The 17148-nt window shown below is 40.0% G+C and overlaps 1 protein-coding gene across 1 annotated transcript; it reads left to right on the top strand.

The window, feature by feature from the left end:
- The first annotated feature begins 7696 nt into the window (after positions 1-7696).
- On the top strand, positions 7697-13270 carry LOC127971818 (gastrula zinc finger protein XlCGF7.1-like). Its single transcript, XM_052575059.1, has 2 exons — positions 7697-7836; positions 11862-13270. The coding sequence occupies exons 1-2, from the start codon at positions 7752-7754 to the stop codon at positions 12710-12712; spliced, it is 936 nt and encodes a 311-aa protein (XP_052431019.1). The 5' UTR covers positions 7697-7751; the 3' UTR covers positions 12713-13270.
- The last annotated feature ends 3878 nt before the right edge of the window (positions 13271-17148 follow it).

The following is a 17148-nucleotide window of genomic DNA, read 5'->3' as shown; positions in this document are numbered from 1 at the left end:
TTCAGTTGGACTCGGGCGCGGTTCGCATGCAGTGTGAGCGCTAACCGTGCCGGAGCACGGAAGAGGACGCGTTGCGTCACGGTTTTGCGACGCACCAAAACCAACATGGCAGGGAAAGGGTCGCTTTGGTCTAAGACAGTGGTGCAAAACGCATAAAAACTAAAAACTGCAAAGTCCTTGCTGCACTTAAGCTGGTACCTTGCAAACATCCTCATACGAGCAGCACGATTACGTGAACATTTTCGCGCCACTAAGGCGACACATCTGTTTAACAACAGGCTGTGGACCAAACAACACAAAACTATCCACAAAGAAAACAGAGCGATGCACTCCATTGTGTTCAGAGAGCGCCGCTCTTCCTGTTTATCCCGAAACCGTCGCACCATAATGACGTAAGCGTGCTCCGGCACGAATGCTGAAACCCTATATGTGAGTGCAGGCCAGAGGGGGAGTGGGAAGGGGGGACAATCGTACTCGGGCCCGGTTCATGGCAACCGTGCCTAGTGTGAGTACACCCTAAAACTCAAATCTGTGGTTTATTTATAAAGACAGCGCCTATTTAAAAATGTGTTTCGCCGATCTCAGAGACGGTCAGCTCCAGGCGATCAGCGGGAGCTCAGTGATCATGTATCCGCCAAGAGCAGCTAGCCTGGTAATACCAGACTCTGCTACTTCACTTTGCTTCGTAGACAGAGTCTGGAATGGCATAATAGAGAAGTGTTTTCTCTCTCGCTAGGGGGCGCTTGTCTGAAGTTTAAAATCATTGGTTACCCGTAAGCCAATCAGATACGTTTATGACATATATTATGCGCCTGTACAGCCGCATCGAAGCACAGACATCATGCATCGAACTCAAATCTATGATTGAACTTCCACTGTAAACCTGTTGTTAAACACTCTTCTTGTTCTGGCTTCAGTTTGAAAAAGAGTTGAATGTTCTCCATAACAGAGCGAATTGCATCCCGTGTCTCGTTTCCCATTTCCGTGGTCGTTTCGGTTTTTGATTTCTCAAACAGAAAGCTCTGACGCTGTATCAGACTGAGTACAGAAGCGAAATGTATTGAGCGGAAGTAGGAAGTCTGACGTAGTCAGGCTAAAGAGCAGCCTCACCTCGGCTAGACCTTCTGATATGTGCCGCTGGCTCTGATGTCTCTTTAGTGGTTAAACATAAAATATAATTCATTTTGGGTAAATCTAACAGGTTGTCTTTGGTCTGGATTCAATTTATCTATATGTTAAATTGAAAACGAAAAGAGGCAATTGATATAATATTTCATTTAATTGTAATGACTGTATATATACACATTTCCCTGAAATAAGTTCATTTCTGCAGCTGTTATTATGCTGAAATGAAAATGAAAGGAGGCAGTGGTATTTGATATCCCATTTTGTTTTATTGTAAATATATAGTGAGGAAAATTGCAGTAGCCATGGCGAGCTGACTGATGTTATCAAGTACGCTGAAGTTTGCAGATTTACCAGATTTGTGTTGTCACGGAAATCACACTTCCGAGTCAAATGTGCAAAAACCGAACTACGGAGGATGCAAGTCCAAAATACAGCGTACTTTGTATTGAGAAACGTGCAAAGTCCTACGTCACCAGACTATTTGCTTAATCTTCACGGTACTTTAGACTGCGGTGGAAACGCATAAAGCAACAGGTCTGGGGGAGAAATAGATCCTGGGGAAAAAATTCCTGGTACAATTGTTGCGGGTAACTTATGCCGCGTTTTTTGTGGAAACGCGGCATAAGTTGGACATCATAGACCTCTAACCACTCACACAAAACTCTCTAAATTTTGGGATTTTCAAAAAACTTAATTCTGTTTAATTTATAAGCTTGTTTCCTCAAAATACTTTGTTATTACACGGTGTTAGATTCATTAGTCATAACAGAACTTTGTGAGAACGCAATGAAAAAAGAGAGACAACTTTTTGGTTATTATGAGAGCTCTTTGCAAGCTTTCTAGGCAATCCATATAAATGTAGAACCTTGTTTTTCAGTCACACACATGTTGTAAAGTTTCAGGAATGACATCTGTATATTCATGCAGGATTTACTCTCGAAGTAGCAGTGTTTGACATAGTGATAACCGTTGCAGTAGACGGGACAAAATATGTGAAAATGTGCATTAAGACTAGAGCACCCTCAGTACTTTCAGAAGCACCCTCTGTGATTATTTCTGGAACCTGGTTGATGCACTTTTATTGTATAACTATATACAAAAACAACCAAAATACTAATCCACTAAATAAAATAATTGAATACATTTATGTGGCGATGGGGGCCGTGGTGAATTATCTTATTTTGCCTGTGGATATTAAATTTCGAGGGGAAAAACATAGAGTAGAGGTGGCCGTTAATCCGCACCTCAGGCATCCGATAATTTTGGGGACGAATTGGCAAGCGTTTAATAAATTACCGGGGTATTTGTGTTCGGATGTCTCTTGGGGGAAACAAGGGAGGGCTGGAGTAGCGGTTGCGCAGGTGGGAGAGGCTGAACCGGAACCTCCGGGGCCTGTTGCAGGGGAACCGAGTGCTCTCGAACGGAACATCCTCCCTGAGCGCGATGATTTTCCCCTGGAACAGTCCCGCGATGAAACGCTGAAAAATGCCTTTGACCAGGTTCGTTCGATCGACGGGCAGCTTCTCCACCCTGACCAGCCGCTCTCTTATCCTTATTTTTCAATTTTAAAAGATAGGTTGTATCGGGTGACCCAAGACGCCCAGACAAAGCAAGATACAACCCAGTTATTGATACCTAGAAGCCGTCGGGAAATGCTTTTCCAGGCGGCTCATTGTAATCCAATGGCCGGGCATTTAGGGCAAGCGGCTACACTAAACCGTCTCATGGCCCGCTTCTTCTGGCCGGGCATTCACGAGAATGTGCGCAGGTGGTGCGCGGCTTGTCGTGAATATCAGTTGGTGAATCCACCGGCCACCCCAAAAGCACCATTGTGCCCCCTTCCATTAATGCAGGTCCCCTTCGAATGAATTGGCATGGACCTCATCGGGCCATTAGAGTGGTCAGCACGGGGACATCGCTTTGCATTAGTTCTGGTGGACTATGCAACGCGATATCCTGAAGCAGTTTCAATTAATCTCCCGGGTGGGGATCCCAAAGGAGATCCTCACCGATCAGGGCACGGCGTTTATGTCACATACTATTCGCGAGCTTTATGAATTATTGGGCATTAGATCGATTCGAACAAGCGTCTATCACCCACAAACAGACGGGCTGGTCGAACGATTTAATCGCACGTTAAAATCCATGATTCGTAAGTTCGTTCAGGAAGACGCCAAAAATTGGGATAGGTGGCTAGAACCCCTCTTGTTCGCTGTACGGGAGGTCCCGCAAGCCTCCACGGGGTTTTCCCCCTTCAAGCTTCTTTATGGGCGCCAGCCCCGCGGGGTCCTCGACGTCCTTAAGGAAACTTGGGAGGACGGACCTTCTAATAGTAAAAACGAAATTCAATACGTCATGGACTTGAGAACAAAACTCCACACGTTGGGGCGGCTATCCATGGAGAATTTGTTGCAGGCTCAAGACAAACAGAGTCGGTTGTACAACAGGGGGGCTAGACTACGTCAATTTGCACCGGGAGATAAAGTGCTTGTATTACTCCCTACATCTAGTTCAAAGTTACTCGCGAAGTGGCAAGGACCCTTTGAGGTCACACGGCGGGTTGGGGATCTTAACTATGAGGTAGCTCGAACGGATAGGGGCGGGGCACATCAACTATACCACCTCAACCTGTTAAAAAAATGGTCTGAGGCGGAATCAGTGATGCTGGCGACGGTAGTGAGTGGGAAGGAGGATCTCGGTCCAGAAGTGAGTTCAAAATCCCAATCTCTCGCTCTGGCCCCTGGAGGAGACCACCTCTCGCCCTCGCAGCTCACTGACATCAAGTCCCTCCAAGCAGCCTTTGCTGATGTGTTCTCGCCCCTGCCTGGTCGAACGGATCTCATTCAGCACCATGTTGAGACCGAGCCGGGCGTGGTAGTTCGCAGCCGGCCGTATAGATTACCTGAACATAAAAAAAAGGTGGTTCAAGGGGAGTTAGAGGCCATGCTAGAAATGGGAGTAATAGAAGAGTCCAACAGTGACTGGGCGAGCCTGATAGTCTTAGTACCTAAAACAGACAACTCCGTGCGGTTCTGTGTGGATTATAGGAAGGTGAATGCTGTGTCGAAATTCTTTCGTTTGAGCAATCGTTTGCTGTCTATGCCCAGAGGGCATCGTGATTTATTGATTATAGTTAAATAAACGAGCGTCCCAGCAACAAGCCGACTCCTGCCTTCTTCCTTCCTATTAAGACTGTGTTGAACCTTGCTACAATTTACAATTCAAGCACTTACTAAAATAAGTATTAATAAAATAAATAACCACAAAAGGTTGACTGTAATCACTTTTGTGTAAGTGAAGGAAATCTGCTTACAATAGGAGATTAATGCTTGTGCATTACATGGATCACTTAAAATGATGCACACTCGACATTGTCATTAAGATAACGCAATAGAAATCGCCTAAAATTAAGCATAAAGAGAAAAGAAAAAGAAAGCGACCCTAGGCAGCCGCCTACACAGGCCAGGATCCACCACTGCCAGATGCAGTTAGAAATTTACTAAAACATATCGCAAGACATCTTGTAGGGGGGCACCTGGGGTGGCCAGCCAAATTTCAGGGGGGCCGGTGCCACCCATGCTTTTCATGGTGATGAAAAGAAATAAATAAAAAATGAGATAGAAAAAATTTTAAATCTAGTTTTGCATTGCATTTACACAATTAACTTGTGTGGCGAGTGGGGCGGGGCCGAGAGGCGTGGGAACGAGGAGTGAGGCCAGGTGTAGTGATTGGAGATGAGCTACACCTGCGCCCCACCGCCAGTATCGAGTCCCACGTAGGAGATGGAAGGATATAAAACTGGAGTGACGACCGTGAAGGACGAGAGAGGACCAGGCCTGGGACGTTATTTTATGTGTTTGCTTTTATTTGTGCGCCTCAGTCGCCGTGAGGGGCTGACGCGCTGTTTTGTTTATTTTTGAATATTAAAATGTTTTTGATTGTGCGCCGGTTCCCGCCTCCTTCTTCCCGATGAATATGGAGATGTGAATATCGTTACAGTGGTGCCGAAGCCCGGGAGAAGGAGGGACGCGCTGCTGAAGATCCCTCGCCGCTGTGGTGAATCCGCGGTGCCCTCGAGCAGGCGAGGTATGTGCCGCCATGGACGCTCGAGGTGGTGGGCTGGAGCGAGTTGCCGGGGACGGGCGAGCTCGCTGCCGACCGCCCACGATATGGAGGGGCGGCTGCCGTCCGTGAGGGAGCGGAGGAGTCGGCGCCGTTCGCCAGGGGGCCGGAGCCTGCCGCCTCCGTGACGGAATCCGGAGGGGCAGGGAACGGGGGACTCCTGCCGCTGCCCAAAATCGGAGGAGCCGTCGCCGTCCACCGGGCGGCGGAGGAGTGTCGTGCCATCCGCCGAGGGCCGTCCAGTGCCACCGCCGGTCACCGCGGAGGAGATCACCCAGCCGGTGGAGGGCCGAGCAGCAGTGCGTCTGGGAACCGGAATTTTTTTTTTTTTTTTTTCTCTCTCCCCTCTCTCGTCCTTGTCTCTCCTCCTTCCATCTCCTTTTCTCTCGCCTCGTCTGTCCTACCCCCAGGTTCCTGCAGGTCCCCGTGAGCGGTCCCCCCCGGAGGGAAGGGGGGGGGGGAGTAGAGCGCAGTCTCGAGGGTACCCCCCGGCCTGCGAGGGGCGATGGGGGTATGTGGCGAGTGGGGCGGGGCCGAGAGGCGTGGGAACGAGGAGTGAGGCCAGGTGTAGTGATTGGAGATGAGCTACACCTGCGCCCCACCGCCAGTATCGAGTCCCACGTAGGAGATGGAAGGATATAAAACTGGAGTGACGACCGTGAAGGACGAGAGAGGACCAGGCCTGGGACGTTATTTTATGTGTTTGCTTTTATTTGTGCGCGTCAGTCGCCGTGAGGGGCTGACGCGCTGTTTTGTTTATTTTTGAATATTAAAATGTTTTTGATTGTGCGCCGGTTCCCGCCTCCTTCTTCCCGATGAATATGGAGATGTGAATATCGTTACAACTTGTTTTTTAAAATCAGTGAAAAACAAACAAACAAACCAAAATCTAAAATTAAATTAAATATATTTTTGTTTGATATAGACAGCTGTTTGGGGATTTGGGTATATATTTTTTATCCTGAAATCATCACTTTTTTTATTTTTTATTTTTTTGAATCAAAAGTATCCCAATTTTACTAAACCAGAAACTGAGGATTTAATCCAGATCAACTGCATGCCCATTCAAATTCAGATTTTTAAATCAAGTGGATTTTGAATGCAGCTTCCAAAAGACATAAATAGTCATATTAATATTTTTTTTATATGTAATACAATCACACCAGTGTGATTACAACATTCAATGCATCACATTATCAGCTACTTAATTCAAATCTGCGTTCGCTGGCTGGTGCTGAACAAGAGACAGATGAGTTTTTACAGCACTGTGCATTAACCAATCACACACAATGCTGTTGAGCTTATAAATCTATTGACCAATCAGAGGTGTTTAGAAGAGTCATCGCTAAAATGGCAGGATTTTCTTCATTCTCACTGAATAGGCTACCTCTTTCTGGCCAATGTTCTCTTCAGAACCAACTAAAATCTGACCAGATTCATATTTTTATGTTATGAATATTTCAGACCTAAAAATAAAAATAAATAAATAAATCTAAAATATTTCTAAAATAAGTCTAAAATAGAAACTATTATTATTTTAGGATATTCAAAACTATGACATACGGGTTAATTTTTGGTAAGGTTTATTTGTTTATTATTTATTTATTTTTGACTGCTTTTCTTTACGCTTTACTGATTTTAGACACAGTGCATGCATACTATTAGGTTGGACTTTTATGTTGATTTGGCTTTGTGACGTCATGAGGCCGCGCCAGGTTTCTGCATCGATTGAGATTCAACTGAAAAAAGGTTTGTTTTATTTAAAAAAAACATTTAAAGTATTTGAATCGATTTAACTCTTTAGCCAATTTTATAGTTTTTACAAGCATTTTAAAATTAATGTATTTTTATTTAAAGTAAAATTGTAAGCTTTTATTTATCATTTGTGTTGTTTATTTAGGGGGAAAAAGGACAGTCACACACGAGTAACAGAAAAGGTGCGTCTCAAATTCGCTCCCTATATCGTGAATTAGTTTATCGTAAACACAAACTTGGACAGTGGCAAGTAGTGTTGGAAAAGCGGCCTTTTTTTTGTTTATTTTTTTTTAAAATAATTTAACAAATTGCTCCGCGAAAACGATGCGCTGTCCCGAAACGCTGGCGACACCTGCTGGTCACAAGCACTGATCTATTTATTATGTCATATTATATATTATATCTATATTATACATCACTGGTCACAGTGCTACGAATGCAACGTGTACATACAAGAGCAAAGAAAACACAAACATATATGACAAACAATAACAAATGTTTTCATTACATCTTAATCTATTAAAGTAATATTCAAATCATTAAATACCAAATATAAAAAAAAGTAACTAAATATGCAGTGTTCCTTTGCAGTGATAGTAGAACTATGGAGCTGATTGAGACACACCTACAGATTTAGTTTGGATTTATTTTTCTTTCTGTAAAATATTCTCATTTAAAACATGACAGTGTATCCAAATACAGAGAAAAACTCCTGGTGAAGCAGCTGAGGTCACACTTTTATAAAGATGGAGTTTATTAAAGAGGAGAGTGAAGACGTGAAGATTGAAGACACATTCAGAATCAAACAAGAAGACACTGAGGAACAAACAGGTTGGTTTTTATTCTCATTTAGTCCTTATTACAATGTCATCCTCTACAGAAATGTATATCATGAGCTTCTGAACTCAAAATAATGAAAACCATTCATCTATATTTAGGGCTGTCACGATTATGAAATTTGGCTGATGATTAATTGTCTAAAATTAGTCACGATTATTTTGATTAATTTTCTGTTCATAACCATTATTTCCTTATTTTTGGCCCAATGCTAAACTTTTTTTTCCATAACAAACGATGCTTTACTTAGAGGGGTCCTATTATGCTCTTTTACAAAGTTTTGGGGTGTATTAGAATATGCACTCATTCTTGGCGGTTCGAAAAACATTATTTTTTAAATTGTTTAAATTATTACAATGCCTTTCTCCCCAGCTTGGCACAAATGGCTCATTTAGTTCTGGGTTTGATGAAGACCTGCCTTTGAAACGAAGTGTGATGTGATTTGTTAGCTGTCCCAGTGCAATGTGATTGGCGAGCAGCTTAAATGGTGTTTCAGTACTAGGGCTGTGCAAAAAATCGAATGCGATTTTCATGCACATCTCATCAGTAAAGTCGCCCCTTTTATTAGAAGTATTATCTCCAGCACGTGTGTTCAGATCAGGGTTGCCAGGTTTTCACAACAAATCCTGCCCAGTTGCTTCTCAAAACTAGTCCAAAACTAATCGTGATTCCAGGAGGTTCCCCGATAAAAAAAAATTGCTTCCCGGGGTTAAAATATACTTTTTTTTTTGGCATGGTTGTCTTGGTAAAATTCGCATTTTAGGGGCTAAATATCACATCATTGGTATTGGGGTCGCTTCAAACCGTGCACATGAAAAACAACCGCAGACTTGGCAACACTGGTTCAGGTGGAGCAGCTGCTACTACACAGAGCCGTAGTCTACCAACAACTAACACAAAATCGCTTTCAAAATCGACAAAGAATCGCCACCGATTTTAACATTGATTTTGTGTAGTTTGTCAGTGAATTACGGCTCGTTGTAGTAAATGCCAACCAGTGTTGCCAAGTCTGTGGTTGTTTTTCATGTCCGCGGGTCGAAGTGACCCTAATACAAATAACGTGATATTTAGCCGCTAAAATGCGAATTTTACCAAGGGAACCATGCCATAAAACTTATATTTTAACCCCAGAAAGCAATTTTTAATCGGGGAACCTCCTGGAAACGCGATTGGGTTAGTTTGGACTAGTTTTGAGAAGCAACAGGGCAGGATTTGTTGTGAAAACCTGGCAACCCTGATCTGAACACATGTGCTGGAGATAATACTTCTAATAAAAGGAGCGTCTTTACTGATGAGATGTGCATGAAAATCGCATTCGATTTTTTGCAGAGCCCTAACTGTAGGCCTATATAAATTGCAGCCATCAGGGAGCCGCTATTATGCCTGCCATTGAAACTGCTTTTGAGTGTATGATCACTTTGTAGTTTCAGTTCCACTTTCCAGATTTGTGATCACACATACTCTGTTTATATGGAGCTGCAGTACTTACCACACATTTGATAAGATTAGAAGTTTTGTCAGTGGTGCCAAATCTACAAATCATTTGCCATCATCCTCAGTCATCTCTCCTACTGTGTTTATGTGTAAAGTAGGGCCGGGACTCGATGAAAAAAATTAATCTAATTAATTAGAGGCTTTGTAATTAATTAATCGAAATTAATCGCATTTTAATCGCAGCTAAATATTTGACCTGAGAACAGTGAGAAGTAATTTTTTTTTTCACATGGATTTATATTATACCATTGAATAATGACTGAATACATAAGCTTAAGCAACAAAATATTGTTTATTTTTGTTCAACCAAGTCTAGCAGACCAGTGCAATTTTTGCCATGAAGTGTAGCAATAGCATATTTAGAAACAATTTAGAAATAGTACATTTCAGAAATTCAGGAAGCTTATAGGTGCTGGAACCTTCTGTAAAGTGTTTAAGTAATACACAATACTGTCAATTACATTCAGAACATTGGAAACCCTGACTATTAGAAAACATCTCTCTGTTGCTTCAGAGGCCATAACATACTAAGTCCAACTCTTAATAACCTTGGCCAAAACAATAACGAGTTCAACATAAACTGTTGCACCAACAAAATAATACATAGTTCAACATAAAGTGTAAAGTCCACGCTAGCAGCTATATGTTTTGCGTTGAGGTGATACTTGAGGCTCGATGTGTGCTGCAGTGATATGCGAACGCTAGTTGGTGCTCCAGTATAATCGGTCTGCGGAAACTCATCCAGTGAGAAACGTTCCGCGGTGCAAAAATACGTTATTAAAAATGCGGGAATTTTTTTTCTGTAATTAATTAATCTTAGTTAACGCGTTATTTTTTGCGTAATTAATTAATCTCAATTAACGCGTTAAAGTCCCGGCCCTAGTGTAAAGTGAAATTTTATGTACTGTAATGTAACAGGCAACCTAGTGTTGTCAGAAGACCCACTACTTGAGTACCAAGTCGGTATGTACTGGTAGTACCGAGTACCCGGTCAAACCGGTTCTTGATGCACTATCCGAGAGGTGCGTAGATGCGCTCTCTTCATAAAAGCACTGAGACTTGGCAACATCAAAAGGAGGAAACACACCAAACTAACAAAATACTTTAAAGACAGACACCCAGATAAAATAAAAGTTCTAGCATATATTTGTGGCACTAGCCACAATATCAAAACCGATTTCATCACAAACACATTTTCCAAAAGGCTTTGACTTTGTTGAATAAACATGAGTGTCAAAGTTGAATGTTTATATATCACTGTATTTCTGAAGGAATCCGACTGTCTTCAGAAAATTTTGGATGACATTTTCATTTCATCATTCCTGTAATGCCTGAGCAGCATTTGTGTGTGCAGGCTCGGCGCTTGCTTTATTGCAGCCTTTACTGGGGAAACCTCTATCTCTCTCACTCTACAAGCTCCTCCTGATGGCAGAGAAGGAATTTGCCATCTTAAATGCAAGAGCAAGGCTGTGGGAAACTATTTATGAATAGTATTAAATATTTTAATTTGGATGTCGGATTCAAATTAACGCTGGTATTAGAGTGGTTCATTGTTAGCCAATATAATGAGCATTAGAATTAAGTTTCTTTATTAACTATTTAATGCTCCTATAACTTTTATCAGGGTAAAAATTATGTTAGATTTTTAAACACCAGATGCTTTTAAATACATTTTTAATCTAAAATATGTGTGCTAGAGAATGTACCAATGGTTAACATTGTGTCATATCAGTCAGAAAAGCAGTTCTGGGCTTTTATTTTATTATTATTATTATTTTTTACTTAGTTGTTATTCTTGGCTTTAATATCCAAAAGCCCTTTACAATTAAATATGTACACAGTTTGGATTTAATAAAAGTATAGTAAAAAAAAATATATATATATGTTTTTGTGTTTCGCTTTGGTTACCGAAATTGGTACCGAGAACCGTGGATTTTCACTGGGATCGGTACCAAATACTGAGTTTTTGGTACCATGACAACAGTAAGCTGACCGTTAGCAAATGTTATTTATTTTCTCTGCTTTTCTGACTACGGTCACGCTTCGGGCACACCCTCCAGCAGCTGAAAATACCTGCATTTACTATGTACAGATCAGTGCAACGGTAATAATGTAATGTTTATTTCAAAAGTTCTGAAATTCAAAAGGTACTGTAAATCTGCATTGCTGTCGATTTTAATAGTTCTTTATAAATTACTTTATGTATGTCAAAACATGAAGCACTAATGCTCTCAACCAAGTGTTCTAACCACGACCTCGCCCCTCCTCACCCCCAAACCATTCAAATTTATGTACGCAGGAATTATTTTAATTATATTCTAATGGGGTGCTTTGTGACATCACAAAACCCTGGAAAACAGCGCTGTAGTCCAAACGAGCTGTTTGTTGTAGTTCCTGAAAAGGTTTTTTTTTTTTTTAGAAAATGAAATATCTCCCTTTGGAGTGGACTTTGAGATTTGTAACTTAGTAGATTTGTTTTAATGCCCAATCTGGAGTTAACTTTTATGTGTCTTTTTTTGCCTTAGACTCGATGCTGCCAAAAGAGGAGAGTCAAGAATGGAATGATTTAAAGGAAGAGAAAGATCTGGTTGAGAAACAAAATGATTTCATGAATGGAGAAAGATCTTTTAACTGCTTACAGACTTTCACACAGCAAAGTGCTCAAAAAAATGGAACCAGTGTTTATTTAACCTGCCTGCAGTGTGGAAAGAGTTTCACTGAAAAGGGAAACCTTAATGTCCACATGAGAATTCACACTGGAGAAAAGCGTTTCAGCTGCCAACATTGTGGAAAAGGTTTCATTCAAAAAGAAAGTCTTAAAAGCCACATGAGAATTCACACCAGAGAGAAGCCGTACACCTGCCCTCAATGTGGAAAGAGTTTTTCACATAGAGGAACAATTAATGAGCATATGAGGATTCACACTGGAGAGAAGCCGTTCTCATGTGATAAGTGTGATAAGAGCTTCAGGCTTAAAGTAAATCTTTCTGGCCACATGAGGATTCACTCAAGAGAGAACTGTTTTCTATGTCATCAGTGTGGAAGGAGCTTCACAGATGATAAACACCTTCAGAATCATGTAATAACCCACATCGGAGAGCATCCTTTCATGTGCCATCACTGTGGAAAGACTTTATCAAACAATAGAAACCTTAAGATTCACATTAGAGTTCACACTGGGGAGAAACCTTTCACCTGCCTTCAGTGTGGAAAGAATTTCACAGTTAAAGGAAACTTAAAGAGTCACATGAGACTTCACACCGGAGAGAAGCCTTACACCTGTCATCAGTGTGAGAAGAGATTTGCATATCACACCGACTTCAAACGTCATTTGCAAACTCATTCTGGAAAGAAATTGCAGGGTTCCTCAGTGTGACAAGGTTTAGAAAACTGGAAGTCCGTTTAATTGTGATCAGTGTTATATTTACATTTACTCATTTAGCAGACACTTTTATCCAAAGCGTCTTACAAATGAGGATAATAGAAGCAGTCAAAACTAACAAAAGAGCAACAATATATAAGTGTAAATGACTAGTCTTGGTTAGCCTAACGCAGTTCACGTAGGAAGGTAGGTATATGCACATGAGCCTCTTTGAGATAGCACAATGATATGCCAATCACTTGCAGAACACAAGCTTCTAGAGGGCACATAAGTCTGAAGTAATTAATTTAGGTAAAGGGGTGCAGAGCCAGTGCTGGTTCTGTAGGCAGACATTAATGCTTTGAATTTTATGCGAGCAGCTACTTGAAACCAGTGAAAATTTATAATAAGTAATAAATTAATGAACAGAATTAATGAGGTTTCTTCTGTCATCACACTTAAAGAAACCTAAACCTCAAAAGTCATGCAGATGTGAGACATTAATTTTGTTCTTTGTGTAAAAAGAGTTTAACTGGCTCTGTGTTCTACGGAGCCCCACACATGACATGCAAGAAAAAAATGTATAAATTGTGTGCACGATTTACTAATTCTTTCCCTCAATGTACTAAAACGTCCTCTCGATTTACTATTGCATTCACTCGATTTGCTAAATCGTGCACACGATTCACCTAATCGAGGGAACGAATTAGTGAATCATGCGCACTATTAATCGAGGGAACGAAATAGTAAATCGTACACACGATTTAGCCTACTATTTTATTTCCCTGCATGTTATATGTGGGGCTCCTTAGTGTTCTGTGCAGTATTAGTTTTTTCTTTAGTTTCATTTTGATTAGTATACATAGTTCATGTGTGACACCTTTTGGTGAAAAACGTTATTACAGTACTCAATAGAACGCAACAGGAAGCACGTAAAACAATAGAAGAAGAGTCGTTTTCTGTGATCTCCGTTTTGGATGCTGTCTAAGGGCCGTTTCATAGTCAACGCGAGAAACGCGAGCAAGCATCGCGAGCGACGCGCTCCCTTTCATAGTCTAAACAGTGAATGCAAGCGTCACGGGCGATGCGTGTATGCAATACACCGCTCACGCAACAGGGGATAGTAGAGTCGGGTGATATTAGTAGAGTCGGGTGGCGTGATATTCAGATCACAATAGCAACTGAAGAGGAGTGTATTCTGTTGCTGATGAACTATCGTATAAATGTGGATGAATACGTATAAGTTCGCATAATTTTTCCTCTTCGCCCGCCATTGTATTCAAACCTTCTTCTTCTGTAAACACAATATACTTGAATTAATGTACAATACTTGCAATGTCACCCCCACCGACAACGCATAGTATTGCGTGAATCGACGCGTCGTGTATCAAAAACTAGGACGACACATTTGGCTACGCACCGACGCATAATGGCAGCGAAGCATAACGATGCGTAGCCTCGGGGACGCGTATGCGTAAAGATGCGTTGACTATGAAACGGCCCTAATCCTTGGAGTAGATACGACAGTAAGTTATACATTTCATATTGAAAATGACTGCAATAATGTTGTTTTAGTTTAATTAAAAGTTGGTCGTTATTAAGAGGTTTAGAGATTGATGTTTGAATCTGAAAAATAGCGCGATCTAACGGCTAATAAGGTTGCATAGTCACATTTTTCTTCAAAGACATAATTTGGTTGTTTATTTTGTTGTTTAATTCTGTAAATGGGTGTTTGTGAATGTGAAAATGTCCATGTTATTTTGTAAATTGTATTTTTGTGTTTCTTTCAGTTTTACGGTAAAGTGTCCATCACATAAGCACAACGAAGAACGTGTGATGGAGCTTTATTTCTATTAGCAATCTGTCAATCTTCAGAACCTTTTACTCGATCAACAAGAACTTCAAGGAGAGAGGTTCAACTTAAGTGAAGAAGACTTCAGGTCGTCCCAGAGTGTCACATTTTCTCTGATGAAGCTCCCTTCTCAATGTTTATGGCATCTGGAAAATCGGTTGTTCAGAGAAGACAAGGTGAACACTACCATGAGTCCTTTGTTGTGCCAACAGTGAAGCATCCTGAGACCATCCATGTGTAGGGTTGCTTTTCAACCAAAGGAGTGGGCTCTCATATAATAAAGATTTTATATTCTGGACGCTGTTATGCAGGGGCGTAGCCATCTTTTCAGAAGTGAGGGGGACAGAAATTACACACACACACATATTTATATATATATATATATATATATATATATATATATATATATATATATATATATAAAACATTATTATATAAAATTTCTGTAATCTATATAGCCTACTAGTCAACAGTTTTTTAACAGTAAGATTTTTAAAATCTTTTAAAATAGTTTTGAAATAAGTCTCTTCTGCTCACGAAGCCTGCCTTTATTTCGTCCAAAGTACAGCAGAAGCAGTAATATTGTGAAATATATTTACTATTAATAACCGTTTTCTATTTGAATATTTTTAAAAAAATGTAATGTATTCCTGTGATCAAAGGTGTATTTTCAGCATCATTCCTCCAGTCTTCAGTGTCACATTAATCAGAAATCATTCTTAATTTGCTGATTATCAATATTTAAAACAGAGGAGTACATTTTCTTCAGCATTTTTGGATGAATAATTTGAAGGATCCACAGATCAGCATTTTTTTTTTTTTAAATAAATAAATGATAAAAATTAATACTTGTATTTAGCAAGGATTTTTTTAATTGATCAAAAGTGATGATAAAGACAATTTTACAAGAGATTTCTATTTCAGATAAATTGTTCTTCTGAATTGTCTATTCATCAAAGAAACCTGAAAAATTATACTCTGCTGTTTTCGACATTATCATAGAGTTTTTTCTTTTCTTTTTTTAGCAGCAAATCAGAATATCAGAATTATTTCTGATTTTTTCTCTAATTTCTAGATTTTAATTGGCTTAGAAACTCTGAAGATTTCAGTTTAGTTTCAGTTTTCTTGCAAAACTGCTGGACAATAACAAATAATAATTATTTGTTTATACTACAAACAATTGTTATCACATAATAAGGCAGAATAGTTTATATACTGCAATAAATGCTATGTCAATTAGCACTGCATTGTTCATATACTTTGTCACCTGCTGGAGATTTTTTTGGACTTGAAAAAAACAAAACCGAAAACAACTGTTTTCATGCAGCGATAGCTGGAAGCTGTTGTCCATGTTAGGAGTTTCCTGTGCGCGAGTGCACCCTCCGGCTTCGAGTATGAATGAAACACACGCGCTCTGTGATGTTCATCTCGCCTTCTCGGTCCGAAAAACATCAGGTCATGCGTAGACTATCCTGTCTCTTTGAGTTTAAATCTATATTTATTCACACCATTTATTGAAAACCTCTATACTAACACATTTCCCGAAAAAGTGCGAGGGACGAATTTCTGTGATGATAAAAGTGGGGGGGACACGTCCCCCGTAATCTACGCCCCTGCAGTTTTGGACTATAAGACTACAGAGGCACACGTGAACCTTCAATCTTTTTTTTAGGTAGACTGAGTACATTTAAGATGTGTACAGCTGAAATAATGTGTACACAAGAACCCCAAACCATGGTTTTTGCTCCACATGTATATTAGTGTTTTCTTGGATCATGGGAAATTTGAAATGCGTGTGGCTTTCCACACCTAAGATATCGGCAAAAGGTGAGATTTTTATTTCATCACGTTCTTTCCACAACGAAAAGCTTATTCTTTATTTATTATCGTTAAACTTACTTTATGTCATTGCATAGAAACGTGCAAGTATGTCAGTAGTCTCAGTACTCAGATTGGTGTCCTATTGCTTCACATGCTGTTAAATTGTACAGTGTTATGATAATAGGATAAATTGATATTTCCTTGATTGTGATTGGTTGAGCCGTTTTTAAAGCTGTTGTAAGTTACACAACAAACAAACACCTTAGTTTACCTCTGTTTGTTGCTCTGCAGCTACTTTGTTGGAACCACAAATGTTTCTGAGGAACTACATTGTTTAATGGAACTATACTGTTTTATTTATATCATTCCACTTTATTTACTATGTTTTATTCTGTAAAAATGTACTACATATATGGAATAACCGTTTTATTTACACACATGCTACGCTAATTGTTCAAATAATCATATTTGTGATATTTCAACTGTCTATTATTAAAGGAAATTTTTTCTAACATGAATGTTAAAAGGATTATAGCATATATACAAGGTGGTAAAGGGGGTACAGTCGATACACTATAGGTCGCTTTATATACAGTAACGGTTAAATCATAGAAAATAAAATGCATATTCAGAGAATGTGTGTGTTTTGTGTACTGGTATTACCATATATTATGGGGAACAAATGTTCCCAAAAGTATAGTAATACCACTAAATTCTAACCTCATGGGAATTTTTTTTGTTTAATTATTAAAGTTTCAAGTAATGGGTAGATTCCCCA

This window comes from Carassius gibelio, chromosome A4, assembly GCF_023724105.1.
Source record: "Carassius gibelio isolate Cgi1373 ecotype wild population from Czech Republic chromosome A4, carGib1.2-hapl.c, whole genome shotgun sequence".
NCBI lineage: Eukaryota > Metazoa > Chordata > Actinopteri > Cypriniformes > Cyprinidae > Carassius > Carassius gibelio.
This window is presented reverse-complemented; position numbering and strand designations above follow the sequence as displayed.

Coding starts and splice junctions, on each gene's coding strand:
- LOC127971818 (XM_052575059.1), top strand. CDS start 7,752: ATGGAGTTTATTAAAGAGGAGAGTGAAGACGTGAAGATTGAAGACACA. Junction 7,837..11,861: donor AGACACTGAGGAACAAACAG/GTTGGTTTTTAT, acceptor TTTTTGCCTTAG/ACTCGATGCTGCCAAAAGAG.